Source organism: Pungitius pungitius, chromosome 20, assembly GCF_949316345.1.
Source record: "Pungitius pungitius chromosome 20, fPunPun2.1, whole genome shotgun sequence".
NCBI classification, from domain to species: Eukaryota; Metazoa; Chordata; class Actinopteri; order Perciformes; family Gasterosteidae; genus Pungitius; species Pungitius pungitius.
In genome coordinates, this window is record NC_084919.1 from 7,642,771 (window position 1) to 7,664,647 (window position 21,877).

A 21,877-nucleotide genomic window follows, 5' to 3' on the forward strand; every position below is an offset into this window, starting at 1 on the left:
GGGCTGAGTGTTGTTGTCATGACACCCGCTGCAGCGTGATTGGATGGCTTTATCGGGTTACGCCGTGTAGCTTAATTGCATTGTTTTGTTCACGTGTGGCCGACCCGGCTCCCCCCATCGCATCTTTGGAAAGTGATCTCTGCCGTTTTGTTAGTGATAAATAGCCTCCGGTTCGTCGGCGGGGGCCATGTTTGCATTTCACTGCACCGTCGTCCGTTTTGCCTTACCTTTCTCATCCGTCCTCGCGTATGACCCATTGCTGTGTGGATGCTTCAGTATCAGCTGATTTAGTGCCATTGAGTGGTGTTTGGAGCTCAATAATGGTGAAAGAAACACAAGCAAACAAAGAGCACAGTTATTAAATAAAAGGTAAAAGCTGGATTTGCTTCTTCACAGTTTAAACACAAGCTACACTATTATCCAGATATTCCCCTTTGATATGGTCTTCAACCAGATTTTGCCCTTTTAAATTGATTTTCATGGAAAAAAATCAGTGTGATAGGATTTTATTACTGTGGGTGTAGAATTGATCGATCCCTGGACACACTTTGTCATGGCGTGAATTGAGAGTTTTCTTTTGTGTGAGCCGGTACTCTGAGTATTCTGTGCGACCTGCCCTTGGAGGTTCAACATGTCGATTTGAGCATGGAGTGCACTGAATACAAATCAGACTGTGGTTTGAGGCCAGAAAACATTTGAGGCTTTCAGAAATTTCCGATTAGATATTCTTGCCCAAATTAACTAGTGATGTTTACAAAATCGCTTTACTTTTTTAAAAAGGTGCTTATTTTCTATCTATGCAATTAGTGGGTTTTCAACCGTATTGTGTTATTATGATAACATCAATTTGTCTACAAACCACATGCAGTTGTCCTGAACTGTAAAAAAAGGTCAGTACAGAATTTGGAAACTGTTGTGGCTTGTTATATAGTTATCCATAATAAAATACTTTGTACAAATATTGCATTGCACTCAACAGTTTTTTCCCTCTAATCTAGAATAGCATTTGAAGAAGCCATATTTCAGTTAAAAGGTTTATTTCACTCGGTCGCTGTAAGTAGTTGTAGATAAAAAGATAATCTGGCCTCCGGCAATGCCTGACAATATGATTCCTCTCGTTTTGTAGCAACTCAATTTGTTCCCAGAATTACTCTATAATCTGATCAATGAGTTTAAACAGTTTATCTTGAAAAAGAACCGGTGAAACCATCACAGCTCAGTGTGCAGACAGGCACCTTCTTCATCAAGAGCATTTTAACATCATTTGAATCCGTACTGTTTACACACCATCACGTCGATGCCCCACTGCTCATGATGGAAAAACCCCCAAAATGAAAACTCTCTTGTTTTGAATTGGTAAAAAATTGAATTTCACAGTGGTATTAAACAAATTAACACAAATAAATATTTATGTTCACATGAAACACAGAAAAGATGTTAAAGGTTGAGATCATAGATAAGAAGTGGTATTCGTCATTATGACATCACCCATCTTCTGTTTTGATTGGCTGTCACCACCTTGACTTTTTGCAACCAGTGAACTAGAATTTATCATATTTGGACGGCGGCATATTGATGTAGAGACGTCATATGTGGCTCTGGTAGTGGCAGCAACCTGTCAATCACGGTAAGACACCCTTAAACCATAACCTGGTTTATTTTTATTATCTTTTTTACTTTAGAGGGTACCAGCATTTAAAAAATAGAAATCCTGATTTGAACCAGCGATTCTGATCATAAAGTGAGAAATATGGTGATTTTCTCATTGACTGCTATACAATCAGACTTCTGTTTGTCTGTCACCTTCTAATTGGAGACACCTGCATTGGCTTCATTTTTCAGAATAAGAGTTTGCCACCTGGCTCAGATGAGGACTTTTTTTCCTTTTCATATTTTCATATGAAATGTGTGTGTGCGTGCTCTGTGAGAGGTTTGTGCTTTCAGAGTGTTTGTTCAGTCTGATGAATGTTGGTAGAGAAATGCAAACATACGTTAATGGAGAGCACATCTGCTTCCTGCTTGTTTTGCTGATAGATTTTTCAGATCTGAACTCCCTGCAAACAGGATACTTGTATGTCACGTAGACTCTAACGGGAACAGTCAAATGAGGTGTAATTTACTGAATAATGATGTGATGAGCTCTCTTATTGATGATCGCGTAATCCAATATTAAACTTTAACGGTCTCGACTCTTGTCCTGAGTGGGTGGAAACATGAATTAAACCCTGACATTCCAAGTTTCAAATCATGATCTCGTCAGGATTTTTTTTCTGCCACTTCTTTGCACTACATGCAATAAATGATTACCATGTTATTACCAACTTTTTTTGCATCACTTTGTATGGCCTGTGTTAAGTTTATTGTTTGTGACTCTTCTTTGCCAGTATTTAACTCCTGCACTGTAAGCCAACATTTGATGCACTGGGGAGCAGTTTGTGTGTGAACGTGCTTTTCCACACTGGAAATGAGGTACGCACAAAAACTCCCATTACATTATCTGCCACTTTGTGAAGAATTTTTGTTTATTTTACACTTTTAAGAGAAACAATTGTCAGGTAATGAGCACGATGGGAAATTAAACACTAGATGAAAAAAGACAACGCTGTGTTCTAAAAGCAGATTGAATAGAAGAAAACATGAACAGCTTCACAGGACTGCCATCGGGTATATTTCTCCATTTTTAGGCATCTAAGTCAGAATACACATCAAATGCTGTTCTACAAGGACCTGCATGCAACTTTGGTAACTTAATGCATTATGTACACACAGTTTTTTATGAAATGTGAAAGAATACGACGATATGTTACTTACTAATATTATTATAGACAATAAAGACATTAACACTAATATCACAGTAACACTATTTGTAAAATAAAATTGTTGTGTTTATTCAAAGCTTCCTATAACAGGCGAACATAGTGGCTACTTGCACATGCCAATATCAAAAATACACTGTGAATTTAAAGGCATGAAGACCGGCCTCCCAGAGATGATTGAGTGTTTTATATTGCAATAACTTGGCAAAGTCATCATTAACTGCACCACGGGTTAACATTGGTGTATGTGTTACTGTAGTGTGTGTGCGCGTGTGTATTAGGGCGAGCACATGTGTGTGTCGAGTTTTCCTACAACATGTACGTGCATGTATGTCTTTTGCAAAGACGGCCTCAGACAACCTCCCTCACTGATGACGACCCAAAGAAACACCTTTTTTTTCCAGCTTGTTTCTTCATCAGTGAGAAAAGTGGTAAATGTGTTGATTGTGGCGGAGAGAGAGAAACGCTTCTTCCTTCTTCTCAAACCTCAATGATGTTGATAGACGGCACAGAAGGATGAAACTGCAACAGACAAATTAAATATTATTTATAGTTAGCATATAACTTTCTCCACAAGATTTGAGCATAATAAAAGAAAAAAATATCTATTTATTGTTTCATTTTAGTCATCACTACTCATCAGAACTTCTGTGACATTAAAATAGGAACACCTATTGAGGACTGGTGGAGGAGATAAGCCCACACGAGGAATCCTACAACGATTTCCCTTCAGCTGCTTCCAATCTAAACTCAATAGGTTGCTCTATTATTAAATCCCAGCCAGGTGTCAACACTCCCAACGGAAATAACCTTGATTATAGATCAGCTACGACCTTATTAGAGCTTTGACTGCCCCGATGCTCTCTGTTTCTCACTCATTCCTCAAGTCATTAATTGCCTTTTTCTTAATTTAACACCGAGGATCTCAGGGTAAATCTCTTAAAACCTCATTCCCATAACGTTATGATGAATATTATTTGCTCCACATGTTTTTTTTAACTGTTTTTTACATTTATTGGAAATATTAACCTGATTTTCACCCTGATGGAAAATTGTTTGAAGAGGATGCTCACATTTAATATATATTTACATTGTTGTGTTCAATAATTCTTCTTGAAATGGTTTGAAAGAATAAAAGTTCAAGCTGAAAACACTTAAACCCCTTAAAGTTGATATCAGATGTGTTTTTCTTTAAAGGAAACCCGATTTCCTAATTAATCATACACACGTATTCTCCACATGCCTTACACATAGAAATTACATTTGCAAATCAAATATCAGTTCATTTTAATCACGAGAACAGCTGGTTGCAGGCTGTTCACATATTTTATGTGCAAAGGTTTAGGCGAGTAAAGCGCAAGAAGAAGGTTCTGGTTTGTTCGCCCTGAGCCGACCGAAGTGCACGGGCACCGTCACAGGGCCATGTTTTGGTTATTGATCGAGCATCGTCTCCCAGTAAATCCACCATTAATCAGGGCACGTTGGAGCTGTTTGTGTGTCTCACCTTGCTCCTCAGCAGCCCTTCGCTGTGGTGCTCCGGCGTGCTCCTCTCCGACGACGGCTTGGCCTTCTCCTTGCTGTTGCTCGAGTCGTTATCCTTGATGATGTCATACTGCCGGCAGAACAGGGCGATGACGGCTGGGGACGGGAACATGTGTGCAACACACACACACACACACACGCACACACAAACGAGGATAGGAGTTCAGTGGTCGGGGCGGCAATGTCCCTTACGGACATGTGACTGAGCGCGTGCAGAGGCCGTGTGGATAATGGAATTCTGCTCCCGAGGGAGCGCGATGGATGGGCCTCCGCCTGAAAGCTCGCAAGAGCGTATTTCTCTCCGTGGAGCCTTGCTACAATATGCAGTCTACCAGATGTGCTTGTGCCTCCAGTTGACTGTGTGCTCACAATGAACTTCCTCGCTTCACAGAGGTCATGAGAGGTCATGCATTTCAATGAGAAGCCATTATTAAATATTCCAAAAGTAAGACGGGATTCTGGTGATGAATTCATTTAATTAACAAATTATCTTTCATGCCTGGTTGTAATTTCAATAGAAACATTGAGTATGTGTTATAAGGTCACATCATGTGCTCCACAGACCCATTATACAGTAGAGCTGGTTAGATTGCATTGGGTGAAAGCATCTTTCTTACTACTTTGTCATTACTTTTGTACATGGTGAACCTTGGGAGACGCCTAACAGGGAACAAGCTGGCTTTAAACTGCACTGACTGCAGACCCCGATGGAGGAGCCACACAACGTGCTTTTATTCCTCCACTCCCACTCTGCACAGCCTCCATGTTGTTCAGCTTACTCTCATTAGTATTGTTTAACATCTCAGTCTTGCGCTTGGGGGGGGGGGGGGGGGGGGAACCAGTTCCTGGCAGGCTGTCAGATCCGCCACTTTTCATTGCACCTCAGCACTTCATTAATCAGCGCACTTCCTCAAAGGAGTAGAAACTCATACATGGAGGGGGGGAGAGCTCGGTCTCACAGAATGCCTCCGAAAAGCCTGATGTTGTTCTGACAAACAATTAAAAATAGCAATAAAAGGAGGCGACATACAGAGTTGGCAGATTTATTCTTCCAGATTTTTGACTTCAACTCCCACTTTAGGGATTCTGTTTGTCCTGCTCACATGATTCTATTATTTAGCATCTCATTTTTTGATTTCAAAATGTATTCATGTGTCTATAATACTGTCTACAGTGTAAAAGCTCCGTCAGGTGAGTTGGTCTCAAATGAGTCTAAAATGATTAAGGCTGACGGCAAATATTAACAGAATATATCCGAATGTGAATGTCAGAACTCATTGAATCTAAATCAAGCCATAAACAGCTCAGATGACACAAGACAAAAAGGACCAAGATTCTTATGGAAACATTACCAATTATTAATGAAATATCAAACCTTGCATGTCCTCCCATCATCTCTAACAGCTCATCCTATTCAAGGTCGTATAATGTTCCTCATCATTCTCTGTATGTTGGTGACGTTTTTTCATTACTAACCACAGTCAAGTCCGTTAAAACCTACCTGCCCACATGACCAAGACCACCACGATGATGATCATCTCTCCGGTTTGTAGATGGCGGGACTTGTCAAGCCCCTGCACAGTGGGGTCATCTACGAGAGAGAGAGAGAGAGAGAGAAAGAGAGAGAGAGAGAGAGAGAGAGAGAGAGAGAGCACATGCAGGACGGGTTCAGTCAACAGAGACTCCTAAACTACTGACAATCTGTTCGTGCTAAACTACTTCGACATTTGCTAATAATGTGAGATATTAATCTCATTTTAGGGGTAATAACTGGCCAAAGTGGACACATCCTTTATCTCTAATGACTGTTATGCCACTGATAATGTTAGAAAATGTGGTGGGCATAACCACAAATGAGGCCTGTATCATTAATCCTTCTTTAAGTGGATTGACTTTGGTTCTAGTTTAACTTCCCAAGCTCAAATCTCTTAATATATCTTCTTTATGGAACTCTTCCAGAGCGCCACTCTTCCCAATTGCCTCTTTTAGTGAATCCCAGTTGGCAAGAAGCTGGCCCTAAAAGCCAGAATCTCAGCTCTCTTCACATGACAGCTATTACGGAGTGGGGTCAATACTGGCGTTTTTTAAAAAATATTTTGGGGGTTGTGTTGATGGAAAGAGAGAAGAAGGATATCCAAAACCAACGAATATGTTGTTTTTATTATGTTTATATTTGCCTTGACTGTGTGCAGAATGCTCCGTGCAAACGTGATTTGATTTGATGCAACAGAGTCAGTGAACAACAAAGACTCAAATGGCATATCTAGTTAATCATACATATTTCATGCTGTGGTAATGCCGTGTGATTCCGTGCCGTAGCAGAGGATTAGCAGGTTGTGGTGCCGTCGGTGCACCCAACAGTTTGTTTTGAGATAATTAGTTGACCCTGTTTCTGCTCTCCATGAATCCCCCAGTGTTGTTCGTAGCTGTGAACTGTGTCGGGGAAAAAACCCTGCAGCAACACATGAGGGGTGCTGCACTGGTCTCACAAACATAAGCGTTAGTTCATCTTGCCTCATGTCTCCTACAAACAGGGCCATTTAAAAAATGTGATGCAAACTGTATTTTTATTATGTATAAAGCATGAACAATATGCAACAAATTCTAGCTTCTGACTCGGCAAATTTAGGAAACGTATCTGGATTTCTTTTCTATGCACTGACATCACTGTTAATAGTAATATAATAGTTTATCTGGCTAATCACAGAAGAAAAGCGAATCACTCTTAAATTAATTCTATTTGAGTTCTTCAAAATATGTTAGGTTTTCAAATGTGAAGTAATTAAATTAGTGGAATACCGACACACTTCTGTTATACAACAAAAACCTGCTCCCCTGACCACAGCAGAGCATACAAAGCACACAAATAAATACACTGATTGAAAGCTTTCTGTGGAATAACGCAACCGAAGAAGACATTGGAAAGACTTACTTTACTTAAAACTCATGCCAGGAAATACCTCGGATGAAAAAGATTTGGTGTGAATCTTGTTCAGGTGTACATTCAAAGGCATCGCAGGTAATCACATTATCAAAGGGAACTGTATCGAAGAAAACATAAAAGCGCGATTGATTCATGGGTCCTACACCTCTAGCTCTTAGAAAAGTCTGGAATATGCCGCAAATCAATTCACTTTGAATCGAGGCACTTGGCGGTGACAAAGGATGTCTGAGAGGCCACCGGGATGCCACAGCCAACTTGATTAAAAAGGCCTCTTAAGCCACAAAACCAGCAACGTCCTGAACAGGAAAATCCATATTACATTCAGCTGCATTCAGTGCTATGACAAATACATGTGCTGCTATTTTTGGAAGAAACATTGGAAAGTGCAAAAGCATGTCAAGGAACACATTTAATTTTCATAAAACAACGTAATTGATATTAGGGCTAAAGGAGGTGTCTCCGACCCGTGTGTTGGATTATTCCATTTGTGTAATTGAACGTGTATTTTTAAAAGCATGTATTGTAGGACAAGCACCTCTGATGTGTTGTTATTCATTTCTATTCTCTATTGTTTAACGTTTCCTCGAGCTGAGGAGCACAGACACTGAATCCTCTGTGCTTGAGACTGTGTCCGGATCCTGATTAGAAGATTAACCTGTGAGAGGAGGGCTTCAGGTTGCGTGTGGTGGACCTTTGCTGTCATTCAACAGCCAAGAAGAGGCTTCGCAGCAGAAATGCATCTGTAACAGCAAAAAAAGCATTTCCCTACTCTGCGAGATGCAACCTTATTAAAAGATGGCTGCAAGGATCAGACCAACTTCACAGCATGTAGTTGAATTGAGGAGAAACTAAAAATATCTGGCAGTTCAATTTCCTTTTTGTTAATATTTGCAGAATCCAGACACCAAAAAAAACCCAGTTATTAAATGCTACTAATGAACATTTTCGGTATATCTAAAGCTTGATGTAGCTTTTACCTCCGGGCTTTGAACTAAACAAAATCACTGAAAGAAACGATCAAAAACAGACAACAGACCAAGTACACATTTCTCCATTAAGGTGAAGGATTATATTTGTAGCAAACTGCGTTTTTAACGTGTAATATAAACATTCAGTGCAGACTTGAGTTAATTTTCTCTGTTTTTCATCATATTTGCCAACGCCAGCGACATATCTCGCAAATATATACTTACTACGAAACTCTCCTTTTAGTTGTGTCCGTCTCCGAGCAGCTTACCCTGATTGGAGCTGTTGGAGGGGAAGCGGTCCGTCTTCTTCAGGGTGCGGAAATGGACCTTCTTGCTGGCTTGGCTCTCCCCGTAGAGGCCGATCGACTGCACCTGTATGACGTAGTCCGTCTCCTCCTCCAGGTCCCAAAGGACACAAGAGCGGCTCGTGGTGTTCACTTCTCGGATGAATCGCTGCGTGTGTCCTTCCTGCCTCTGGGTGTTGGGAGAGGAACGCGATAAGCGACGCGTCGGCCAATGAGGCCGATTGCCCTGCAATGTGTCCCTCAGGAATGTGTCCTTCAGGAATGTGTCCTTCAGGAAGAGACACGCTCTCCCGTAACAGGCGGTCGTGTAAATTTAATCTTCTCATACATTGAGCTAAAAGAATTTAAACTGCCTATTTTTAGGCCGTGATAATGTGCGTTGGAGGTGGCCGGACCATAATAACAGTAAGGAATCTTGACTGTGGAGTCGATATTTTGATTCATTTAGACTGCAAGTGCCCTGAATCACAAGCTCTCTGTGTCTCATACTTTGACCTTTCAGAATGTTATTTCACCAATAAGAGAATTGTCGCTCCTCCTTTTATTCAAAGTCCAGCTTGGTCGGCCTTTCTGCATGCTAAGCAAAAGCCTTAATGGGCTCCTCAGAATATATGCACCCGGAAAACAACATATCTTTATTCACCTGGGACCTTGTGCGTGCACTACTTACTCCGTATGGCTTGTACAAGCGAATGATACCAAGCGCTTGCTGAGCACACTCAAAATACAGTTAACTGCCAACTATCCACAATCTCCCTGATGCTCATTAGAAGTTCAGCACCTACCTGTTGAGAGATTGAGAAACCAATTATAATGTCTCCCTCTGGAACCTCCCAGGAGACGGTGGCCGAGTCGGCTCTCAGGTGCGTGACGGACACGTTGACGGGAGCCGGTGGCCGATCTGAAGGAACAGAAACGGAGGGAGTCCGTTAAATCCAACCGCTATGATCCTGAATTATCAAAGCCACGTGTCTGCAACCTGCACCTGGGATGTCTCAAGCATTGATTTTGCCGCTCTAAGATCATCACATTTGTCATCACAAGGTCAGTCTAGATACGCATGTGGTCGTGTTGGTAGATGGACGTAGGCGACAGGAAATAAAGCAGCGCTCTGGGAAACCGGGCTGTGTTGTGTCACCGCGTTGCAGTGAGCTGTCGGACGTCATAAATTCACGGCTACGTGGAGATTTATTTGACTCAATTACTGTTATGACTCAGAGCGTCATAGTGGGGGGTGGCAGTTCCCCTCCCTGCCTGAGGTGGCTGCTGTATGTTTTGCCTTGCTCTGTCTCTTTTCCTTTTGCAGGTGATTGGATGTCGGTGCATAAGAAGGATCCTGTGGGAGCCAGCAGCTCGCCCCAGCCATGCTGCACCTCATGGACTTTTGGGTTGGTGGGGGGGTTTAGCAAGGAGGTCGGTAGGGGTGAGAAGCCTTTGTTTGTTTGTTCATGTTTTTTCCTGTTTTGGGTAGGGAGTTAGGTAAGACACCTGTATTTTTGTTTGTTTCTTTATGTGTCCTAGGGAAGGTAGGGGGACCTGCACGTATTGTTTTGTTTGTTGTTTTAGGCCATGCTCACCCTGAAATCTATGACCTTGAACTAAAATAAATACCCCAAAACGAGAAAGCGGCGGCCTTGGTCTTTGTCTTAATTACGGGATTACTTAACTACTTGTATGCTACTTCCGGCTCCCCTAGGCCGGGCGTAACATAATTGGGGGCTCGTCCAGTCTTTTCTTTCGTCCTGCATTGCTGGTTGTGTGAGTGAAAAATGGAGTTTGATTTGGACAAGTTTGTAGCTGATCCTACACTTCAGCAGTTAAGCAAATGTAGGAAGGTGGATTTGGTGCTCATTGCAAACTCTTTTGACATAGAAATGCCTGTGAACATAAACCGAGAGGAACTGAGACAATTGGTGACCGATAAGCTAGGCGAGAGGGGGCTGTTTACTGTAGAGGGGCTAAAGAAAGTGGATATTCAAGCTACGCCAGTGATGTCAACGGAGGCACTCCAGCTGACACTCCGCGTTAGGGAGTTGGAGGTGGAAGCTATGCACCTTAAAGTTAGAGCCTTAGAGCTGGAACGCCAGCCCGGTGGCCCGCCCCGGTCCCCTATAATAAATCAGACACCTCAATCTCCTCACGATAGCTTTGATGTCGGCAGGCATATAGCGCTGGTACCACCGTTCAGAGAGTCTGAAGTGGATTCGTATTTTATTGCATTTGAATGCATCGCATCCACTTTAAAATGGCCGACTGATGTTTGGACTTTGCTGCTCCAGTGTAAATTGGTGGGAAAGGCTTAGGAGGTGTGTAATGCTCTGACACTGGAACAGAGTTTGGACTATGATCTGGTTAAAGCGACAGTGTTAAGAGCATATGAACTAGTACCTGAGGCCTATAGGCAAAAGTTTAGAGGTGGGGGAAAGGATGCGAGCCAGACCTACGTAGAGTTTGCGCGTGGAAAAAGCATGCTTTTTGATAAATGGTGTAAATCCAGTAAAGCTACGGAGTTTGCACAGCTGCGGGAGCTGATGCTGTTGGAAGAGTTTAAAAAGTGGCTGCCAGAGCGCATAGTCTTGTATTTAAATGAGCAGAGAGTGATGACCGTTACTGAGGCGGCTGTCCTGGCAGATGAGTTCGTCTTGACTCACAAAAGTGTCTTCTCATCTTCTGGGCAGCGCGGGCCACCGGTACCTGTTGTAAATAAAGAGAGGTCGCCTAAAAATTTTCGGCGCATTAACTCTTCAGCGCCAATGGAAAGGCGTGAGTGCTTTTATTGTCATGAACTGGGCCACTTTGTTGCAAGCTGCCCGATATTACAGCAAAAGGAGAAAGGTGACAGACAAAGCCCTTCTGCAGTCGGGCTAATTCAGAGCGATGCAAGCACTAGTCGGTCTGAGCTTTGGACAGAGGAATCGCGAGAATTTCATGATTCTTTTAAGCCTTTTATTTCACACGGTTACTTTTCCCTCAGTGGCCGTGAGGGGGACCAGATTCCAATTACAATTTTAAGGGATACTGGGGCACAGCATTCTGTGGCTCGAAGTGGTGTGGTGCCATTCTCTGACCAGTCCTATTGTGGGTTCAACTTGTTGGTGTGGGGAATTAAATTGAGTGTCTTGAGTGTGCCAGTCCATGCAGTTACCCTCTCCTCCGCCCTGGTATCTGGCCCAGTGCGTGTGGCTGTGACGGATCGGCTGCCCATCGCAGGGGTTGATCTCATTCTCGGGAATGATTTAGCTGGGGATAAGGTTTTCCCTACCAGTCCTGAGATAACTGGACACCCTACTGCTTGTGTACCCATTTGTGACGCCGCACCGCATTGCATGCCGCCCATTGATCCAGTCTGTGTGGGACCCAGCGATCAAACTCTCAAACTGGGTGATTTGGTGGATCTTCCCATACTTAAAGATGTGGGCACTGGAAAACGAGGGGAGCCTAGTGTCAAGATGACTGTGGACAATAAGTTATGTTTGGCAGTAGAGAGAAGTCCGCTAATTATCACTCAACAAACGGATAGGACTCTAGCTGCCTGCTTGTCGGCTGCCCGGGAGCAGAAAGGTGACTCAGAAGCAGCAGTAAGGGCGGACTTTGACAACTACGATGAGCGGCACCAGGCCTACTGCAGGTTTGGGGGCGGCAGAGGGCCCCGCAGAGCCGGTGGCGGCGCCAGCGGCAGTCACCCTGGAGACGGAAATGCCGGATCTGGAGGACCTGGAGGTAGAGGACCGGCTCGCTTGAGAGAGAGCCCCCCCCCGCAGACCGGACTTCAGGGAACCTTCTGATGAGGAGCGAGCACAGAGACCTCGGCTGCAGCTGAACCCTCGGACCGTGTCTGAGCCGCTGAACCAGGTCGCCAACCCAAACTCTGCTATCTTTGGGGGAGCCAAACCGCGGGAGGAGGCAACCCCGGGTGTATTCCGGCCATAATCTGCTTGTGTTTCTGTCTTGTATTTGAAACCACAATCAACGCCTTATGCTCTGATCATTACTCTTAAGACAGTGTCTTTAATGTGATAAACTTTGATGTCAATATCGTGGCGGGTGCATCATCACGGATAGGGTGTTGAACAAACATCTCTTCCAATAGAAGAAATGTTTGGTCTTAAGTGGGGGGATGTTATGACTCAGAGCGTCATAGTGGGGGGTGGCAGTTCCCCTCCCTGCCTGAGGTGGCTGCTGTATGTTTTGCCTTGCTCTGTCTCTTTTCCTTTTGCAGGTGATTGGATGTCGGTGCATAAGAAGGATCCTGTGGGAGCCAGCAGCTCGCCCCAGCCATGCTGCACCTCATGGACTTTTGGGTTGGTGGGGGGGTTTAGCAAGGAGGTCGGTAGGGGTGAGAAGCCTTTGTTTGTTTGTTCATGTTTTTTCCTGTTTTGGGTAGGGAGTTAGGTAAGACACCTGTATTTTTGTTTGTTTCTTTATGTGTCCTAGGGAAGGTAGGGGGACCTGCACGTATTGTTTTGTTTGTTGTTTTAGGCCATGCTCACCCTGAAATCTATGACCTTGAACTAAAATAAATACCCCAAAACGAGAAAGCGGCGGCCTTGGTCTTTGTCTTAATTACGGGATTACTTAACTACTTGTATGCTACTTCCGGCTCCCCTAGGCCGGGCGTAACAATTACATTCCTGTTGTTCCTCTCACCTCCGGGAACCACGGCCTTTAAACCAATAAACCCTCAGCTCTCACCTTCTCTGTGCTGAGGCCTCACTGCTTTTACCATCTTAACCCTTGCTGCTGGATAAACATTTAAGCAAACGTTCATACTGTCATAACTGTTTCATCTGGCAATATTTGTAACATGTATTTTTAAGGAATCGACTTCTCTGACCAACAGATGCCCACGTGTAAAAATAGACGTGTACATCAGATACGATTGCCATTTTTCATGTCTTCCCTCATTCCCCCTTGACAGCCTCGTCTGTCCACCCGTCAACACAGTGTGTCTATTTAACGATCAACCCCCCCCCCGCCCCCCCGGACCAGGTCACCTTACTTCGCCACGTCGCTCTGCAGCCATCTATCATGATTTAAAAAGCAGAGAAGCAAAAGGGGGGGGGGGGGAGGAGGGACAGAGTGTGGCAGATCTACCAGAGGGGCACGGTGCGGCTTCGGCCCTCCGAGGCAAAGGCATTGGGCTGTTGATGAACAAAATGATGAAAAAAGCGTCGGTCGCTTTCTAGCCGTGGCGCCCTCTCCCATCGCTCTCCTCCTTATCTCCCCCATGTCTCCCCTTTCAACTCTCCCCTTTCCGTCCCTTAAGCGTCTTGTTTGTGAGTCTGTTTTTATCTCAAAGACAATCAATGATGGCCTCTGTGTTGGGTTTAAAAAGGTGACATTGGGGCGGGTCTTAAGTCCCTCTGGTCAATCTCCCCCCGTCTCCGGCCTCGTGGCGTTATGAACCACAGCGGGAAACGCAGGCATGAGGCCACGCTCCCTGATTGGTTGGTGGAGCGGATTGAATGAGGTTGAATAAAAAGCCAGAGAGCGGCTTTGTCGGTGGTAGGGAGGACAAGAGGAAATGAATGTTCTAACTGTAGAGAGAGGCTGGAGGCAACGCTGGTATCAACAGGTCAAGAGGTCATTTTGGTCTCATTTCGTCCATTTAATGAGAAGATTATTAATGGCAGCCGGTACTAATGTGTTAGGATAGATGTGCAGAAGTTTGAGAGCTGGGAAAGTCAAGGTGCGTATTGTCCTTGATCTTTGCAGAGCGTTGGGAACGAGTCATACATTTATTTACAATAATGGCAACTGATTCCTAAACAACTAATTTGTTTTGTGTCATGAATTTTATGCCAATGATCTTATAATAAAGTCTATTAACAGCACCATTACATAGAAGAATATTAACTTACTGAAATCTAAAAACTAATCAATCAATAGCCAACACACACTTTACAATAACACGGTGATTTATTGGATACGGTCTGACTGCTCGACAGGGAAACAATATGAGGCTTCAGTGTGTGTCGTACAGTACACACACTTCACAATCAGGTTCAACGTTTATCCAACACAGGACACATTAGTTTTCCAATAGTTGGGTTAAAGGGCTGAAGCATTAATCCTCACTCATACACAAGTGCCTCCTTCACATATGATGTTGTTGCAAATGCAGCTAAGCATATTTTCAACTGGGTGAGGAGACCTTTTGCACTATAGAAAATTCATACAAGATGAACATTTTTGTAGTTATTCATGAATATTTTTGATCCAAAAATGTAAAGAGCGGAAAACGAGTGACTTGGTTTTCTAATGCAAATATTTGTATTGATCGTCTTGCTCTCCTGGCGTGTAGCCGACCCACAGCGCATTAGCTGCTCCGCCTCAAACCGAAACGCGCGGCGAGATACTGGAAGTGAGGGTGAATCTCTAAATGTCGGGCGAGCCACGTGGAAGGGAGCCCAGTTTGATCTACTACAGCGAGGTCTCATGGTTTGCCCTCTAGATTCGCTTGCGAAGCCAAATAGCTCAATGCATCCTGAATCATAATACACACAATCGGTTTATTGTTTGCTATTGACAGGATGAGAGAAGAGAATACCATTTTTATATTCATCCTGATGGGACAGCCTGTGGAGGTTTCCATCACGTGATGTAACCAACAAACTCATCCTCCTTTTTACGCCTGAGGAACAGCATTCAGTTTCAAATGGCCAGTGCAAAAAGCAACACATCTGCCTTTTTGTGTTTGCATTTTGAATCTGATGGGGGTTATTAAATGATAGCACTCGGGAGCAAATACACATTTGCTATATCTATAGGAAGAGGCAGTTCATCTCTGTGTTGTAATCATCTTCACTATTTGTGAAGAGATACGGCATCTGGATGCTAAGCACCCGTCGTAATTCAATGCATTTCAGTTTGTATCAGAAGACTTCCGCAGATTGAATTCAGTTTATTCTTTTGAATGATTTTCCATCAACAGCTGAAGCACTCGAAACAACTTACAAGTGTAACACGTTGTTTTGTGACTCTGCACATATTCCAGATTAAGAGAAGAAACGGCTTCTTCTTCATTTTACAAACAGTGCCGATGCCATAAATTAGTGCTCAGCTCTTCTGAAGTAAATGTTCCAAACGATTCATTACGATTCAAGATGCATAATACATATGGGTTCAAATACTTTTAAAATGGGAAACAGTCAATTACCTCTCAGTTTCAATTGCCTTTAAACTGGTGACAGATTAAAGAGCTACTTCTAAAACATAGAATGCCTTGAAAGAGGATATCTTAAGTGGCATTTTATAAATGATTGCAATTAATTCATAACAGGTGCCAGGAATTTTGATGTGTAGCCCAGTAAATCTTCAAACAGCTTCATGTGGATGTGTTTCAGACCCAGCTGTGGGAAGTCCAAATGTTATCTTTTGCACAACAGTAGGTGGTCCCACGGCAATGTTCAGCAATGTTGCGCTGGTTTTATCGCAGCCGCAGTCCTCTCTTTTTTTATAGTTTAATCAGCTAAAACCTTTTCCTTCTGCAAACCTTACCATGTGCGAGCAGTGACGTCATGTGATCTGTGATTAAATGTCTTTCTCTACTATCCGTCTAGTGCAGTCTGTCCGTCCGTCTGCCAGTTGTGGCTCAGTCATATGCGTTTTCTTACACTATAGAGTCTCTCTGCAGCGGAGCCCCTTAGAGACCCTTCAGGTACGCTCTGTCTTACTTCTCACTGGCTCACAGGCTGTGAAACGGCAGCGTGACCGCTGAGACCCAGGGGCCCGTCTAGGGTTAATGTAATCACTGGCATAATGCCCAGGCTTTTTACCAGCAAGCTAACATTATTTCACAGCAAAACGTGAAGGCTGGCATGCAGTAGTTGGCATACAGAGTTTGTACCATTCGATGTTTTGGCTTTATTGGTATGTTGACTGGTTCCAAGCGTGAGTTCCTATGTTATAATAAAAAAACTTGTATAATAGGATTAAACTAAGTACGCTTTACAGACGTTATGTGTAAAGCGTCAGCAAACGTGCAACACAAGCAAACACCTCACTGGTGGATTCAGCTCTAATGCAGAATTTCTAGTTGTCGAGTGTGTGTCACAAGCTTTATGAAGAGCAGATTGCAAATTTGAAGATTGATATGAGCTTGGTCGTCCCAGTAAAACCAATAAATTCCAATTCCACGTGTCCCATTTGCTCGACGCTGTGGTTGTTTTCAAGCAAGCTGATTTTCAGACAGTTTGAGTGTGAATTTCATTGCCAACATTCATTTCCGGTTTGTCGGGCAGATTGTACCATCCACGTATTGGAAGCAAATTTCTTATTCAAATACATGATCATGCAGGAAAAATATTGTGTGGATAAGTATCACTGGATGAATGAAACGCTTTGAGAAGAAATCCACCACCAATACACAGTTTACGTACCAGTCTCAAGTTATTTAAGCAAATTCCACTTATTGAATTAGCTAAGGCAGATGCAAATGTTTCTTTTTCCTGCTTTGTTCACATTTTTATGGACAACCTCACAAACCAAAGAAGTTTACAATTTATTTAGAGCGGCCTCTGAATGCCACTTTGAATCCCACAGTCTCATAGCATGCATGATACTTAATGTAATGAATACAACATTTATTTATTTTTTACTTTGAAACTCATTGCAATAGCCACATGTATATTTATGACTGTTGTGTTTTTTATGTTAATATTGTCATCCTGCTCTTGAAAGCAGAGATGCTTTTGTGTTTCGCAAATCAGTGCAGGACATGACAAAAGCTCTGTATATTTGTATCAGCGCACACACCCACAGATACGGTGAAGTGCCAATCTGATTTTCACAAAGCGCTATCACATGCCTCACTCAGTTCCCCTGAGAGGCGAGGAATTATGAAGGTAGATAGATTGATACAAAGAAAGAGATCCTGTACATCAACACCTGCAGAGACAGAGAGAGAATATGTCTGATGGGTCGATCCATTCACATTAAGTCTGAAGCTGAATATTTATTCCGTTCACCTTTGAGAGCTTTTACATATTTTCACGTGCCATCATTTAATAATTAAATGTTCCTATTTTACCCAAATAAGATTGAGAGAAAGTGCCGACACAATGAGAAAGGCTTGATGTGACTACAGTGCAGACTATATAATTGGAAAAAATGAAAAGCAGCTTCCTTGCATGAATAGGACAAACTGCCGAGGTTATTCACCTGTTATTTTATAGGTGTGAACCTAAATCCATTGTTTTCAAGAAGCCCGTTTTAAACCTTCACATGATTGCAATAAATTGCATTTAGCCTGTTACTAGATGAGGAATATTAGAAAATGAGCAAAAGAAAAAATATATATGTCTTGTTTTATGTTTATGAATGAAAGGTGTAATTAAGTGCATTACCAAATCCAGATCAAAATCCAACAAAGGCCGAGTTAGATTATCAAACAGTAGCTTTGTACTCTGATGGCTGATGGCGCCTTTCACGAAGCTTCAAAGTGAACAATAATTGTTGTGACTCCTCTCTCCAGACGCTCATACTCACTTGCTGCAACCAAGAACACGTCGCTGCCAAAAAGCAAGAGGACCACGGAGTTAACCAGGACCAGCAGGCGAGCCATGTCGTCACTCTCCTCAGGTTATAAAGCAGATGTCTAATGCTTGAAGGGCAACTCAATCACAGCAGCTCAATCTTCATAACATGTTGATGAATGAATGCACGCTGACAGCTGGTCAGTAAATAGATAACCAGTTAAAGTAGGTGATAAACATTTTCTACAAGCCTACCGGCGCATTCTTCATTTAGGTTTGTTAAATCCACAAGTCCTTCAACCCATGGGGTCTGAGTTAAATGCGCCGTCCCGAACCGTGGATGTCCATCCTGCCGGTGTGCACGGAGAGCTCAGGTGCGAACAGGTCGCGGATGAAAAAAAAGGACGCTCACAGACTCGTCGGACCCGCCGCACACTGGTTCAGCACCACGGAGAGCTCCGGGGTTCTGCGCATTCCTGCAGACCGTTCCCCCGGTAAGAAGCACCTTCCACGCACGAGCAGCACCCTCGGACCATCGGGTTTCTTTGCGCGTCTCCTCAAGTGCACGCGCAGCTCTCCGTGAACAACGTCCCACGCGTCAGCGACAGTGTACAGCTGCGCCCACCAGGAACACAGCTGCTTTATTGCGTGCCAATAGCGAAGCAGCAGCAGCTATGCAATGCAACAAGGTGATCTAGTGATATTAGGTGCGGGGGGGCGGCATGGACTGTGGCATTAGAGGGACACTGCACAAGTACAAATATGAATATATTATGTGACTACCATAAAATCCACTTGTTTTAACTTGTGATGAGAAATGCGGTTGAGCATGAAGTGTTTTATAAGCAGCATTTGTCGCGCATGCGTTACCACGTGTACAAACCTCGACAGCTGCAGCAGGTCGCAATGATTCTCACCCATCATACATTGCGCAACCCCTCCCCCCCTCCCCGAGACACATCATGTTATCAAGAAGATGAACCATGTTGATAAGCTGAGTGCATTGCCCCATGGGACGAGCGTTTCACGTAATAGTGCTTGTCGACGGGAAATCTGACGCCACACGCACGCTACTGCGGTGTAATGACACAACGAAGAAGTCATCAAATGTGTTGCAGACTTATGAGTATAAATCCCATCACAGGATTTTATGACTGCAAAAAAAATATGCACATACACACGGATACATATAGACACATGCATACCCTGACATACACTCAATCAATGCTGATCAATGCTGAATAACTGATCAAAGTGGTTGATGATCTTTGGGAATGATTAGTAGCAGCAATTAAAGAAACAAGAGGCGGTCAATCGCACTGAAAAGGTGCTTCAAGGCATTTAATGAAAATTTTACAACGGACCAGGACCGATCGATACCCGCAGCACTCAGGCTTTTGAGGTTTTTAGTTTTGCACAACAGCACTCAACACGTCCGTCACTTCAGTGCAGCCTCATTCTGATGTTGTTAGGTTGTTTGTTTTCACATAATTGCATGACTGCACCAGTAACCCCTGTTGCATCTTTATGTTGTGTGTCACACAAAGTTCTGCCAAGAAAATTCACATACTCCATGCAGGTTTTGGAATACTCAAACAGAGCTTTTCTATCAATAAAAAATATTGATGACAGCTTTCCATTCAGTCAAAAGTTGACTGCTTTTGCAGCACATTTTGATTTTTACAGATTATAAATAAAGTGAAGACATGAAATTCTGTTACGAGCATTCAAATAATTTATTGAACTCACTGTCTTATTTACCTGTTGATTTGACCATTTAATATATTGTGATTATATGTGCATGAAAACCTTAAGAAATGTGTCATCTTCCTATTACCTGCAGGTTGATCTCTAACAATTCAACATGGTAATGATTTCATCCCGATGGTGTCCTAACAAGCTTGTCTTTAACAAATATATCATGCATGTAAAAGTGCAAGGGATATTTTAAAAGAGGGGTCACCTTCAAACCTCTTTCAGGGCTTTTAACCTTTGCTCCCCTTCTTTGTGTCACCTTTTTCTCAGAAGATACCTACATTAACTTCAGCTGGCAGGAGGAGAGACCCAGAATACAAATTGCTTTGTGTTCGCTGCCCAGTAAAATAACTTTATAAGCAATGAGAACTCAGCATAATAGGCAGTGATCTAATAAGAGACTCTCCATTCTCCTGACGACTCTCAAGTACTTGCATAATTTGATTTGTGTCGTCATGCTGGATGGTAAATGCACTTGTACTCGTATGGGTATTCTTTATTCTTCTCTAAGTGCTTTAACACTACATGTTACCATCCACCCATTCGCAGCCATTCATACACTGCCAAAGCAGTTTGCAGTAAAAGTGTCTGGCCCAAGGGCACATCAACATGCATTAGCAGAGCAGGGGGTTGAACCGCCAATCCTCCAATGGAAGGACAATTCTACTCAATCACTGTGTCACACGCCCTCCGGAAGATGAAGAAGTTAATTATTACGTCACCATCAAGTAAAATGGCGTCAGAGGATAAAGCACAGGGTTTGCTTCAAAGAAGACAAAGAGTTTACAAAATTTAAATCATAAAAAAACGATAGAACGTCTCGACTCCATTCTTATGACGTGTTCTTGACTGAATGTAAAAAGTGACTATGGACACGTATGTCCATGACAAGAGCTGCCAGATGTTAAGTAAGTTTGCAACTGTATGAGATGAAGTGTTTGACTGGTTTATGTGGGATGTAGATTTAGCTGAGAGATGGATGCTCACATAGATACCAGAAATAGTTTACTAGATACCGATACATATTTTTACAAAACGCATGAACTCATTTCATCCTCTAATGCTGAACGGTGGAGACAGAATGTCTAAGATACTTTTAAATAGAGAGAGCTGTCATTTAGTACGTTTTACTGCACCAGCACACATATAATTAATTTCCTTGTAGTTACCGGTGCCCTTGGTTCATCATTGAGCAAAACCACGGTGGCCAATTACCTGATACATTTGAGTGTGGGGGGCCAGGGGGGGGGGGGCGGGGGGGGTTCCTGCTACCTCGTGGCTTTAAGGCTCCCCGGTAAAATTAATTGACATAGACTCATATATCAGAGAAAATATCAATCTAGCTGAAGGTTTCCTAAATCTTTCCCAATCATCCTGACCAAAAAAAGAAGCAGGGCTCGATAAATGACGGCCTCGCCACAGTAATGACAATTTTCTTTATGTTTACACGCCCCAACCCTCTTTGTGTGTTAATAATGCTCATTTTGATAATCGTTTTGAATACATCTTCACTCATTATTTCACGAGGCATTGCATCCATCAGACACTCGTGATTGATGGACTCCATTATTACAATGACATCAAAGCCCAGAGGACAAAACATGTTTATAAGGAGCATGATCCCAATTGAACGCCTGTGAAAAAAGCAACATTATAGGAAGATGAAAGGGCATCTCTTGATGTGCTCGTCTTCCCCCCCGGAGGAAAGCGCCGTGTTACCTTTGGACGATGCTAATGGCGTGTTGCCTTCTGCAGGGATCACTCATCAATCTGTGTATGAGCTTTCATTATTCCTCTCAAGCAGCAGCGATGAAGAGGAGGAGGGGAAAGAGTGATTAGGCCTCCCAAACTCACCCCACACGCCTTGTCATACTGTATAAACATCACGGCTCCTATCATGGTAATGATGTGTTCACCTCGGGTCATCAGCTCACAGACCGATTAAATAATGATCGGGGCTCGTTCTTTTTTTAAATTGTAAACAAATAGCAGCTGTGTCGCATAACATTCCCATTATTTAACACTGAATAGGAATATTTCAATTTATGTTTCTTATTTTTATTGGATAATC

The 21,877-nt window shown here is 43.0% G+C and overlaps 2 protein-coding genes across 11 annotated transcripts in view; one reads left to right on the top strand and one right to left on the bottom strand.

The window, feature by feature from the left end:
- rps12 (ribosomal protein S12) overlaps positions 1-21,877 on the top strand; it is a 209,637-nt gene that overhangs the window by 17,832 nt on the left and 169,928 nt on the right. For 2 of the 10 annotated variants that reach the window (XM_062559610.1, XM_062559628.1), the window contains exon 1: positions 4-13. The exons of 6 other annotated variants lie outside the window; for them this stretch is intronic. The gene's annotated coding sequence lies outside the window, so the exon portion shown is untranslated. Of the gene's footprint in view, positions 1-3; positions 14-16,090; positions 16,101-21,877 lie in introns of those variants that run through there. 2 more of the 10 variants (XM_062559615.1, XM_062559630.1) reach the window with 1 other exon arrangement.
- fndc4a (fibronectin type III domain containing 4a) lies at positions 20-18,865 on the bottom strand. Its single transcript, XM_037449407.2, has 6 exons — positions 18,065-18,865; positions 9,361-9,476; positions 8,540-8,744; positions 5,860-5,949; positions 4,321-4,454; positions 20-3,338 (listed from the first exon to the last, which is right to left on the bottom strand). The coding sequence occupies exons 1-6, from the start codon at positions 18,138-18,140 to the stop codon at positions 3,297-3,299; spliced, it is 663 nt and encodes a 220-aa protein (XP_037305304.2). The 5' UTR covers positions 18,141-18,865; the 3' UTR covers positions 20-3,296.

Coding starts and splice junctions, on each gene's coding strand:
- fndc4a (XM_037449407.2), bottom strand. CDS start 18,140: ATGGCTCGCCTGCTGGTCCTGGTTAACTCCGTGGTCCTCTTGCTTTTT. Junction 4,455..5,859: donor GGTCTTGGTCATGTGGGCAG/GTAGGTTTTAAC, acceptor TCCCGTCCCCAG/CCGTCATCGCCCTGTTCTGC. Junction 3,339..4,320: donor AAGGGCTGCTGAGGAGCAAG/GTGAGACACACA, acceptor TGTCTGTTGCAG/TTTCATCCTTCTGTGCCGTC.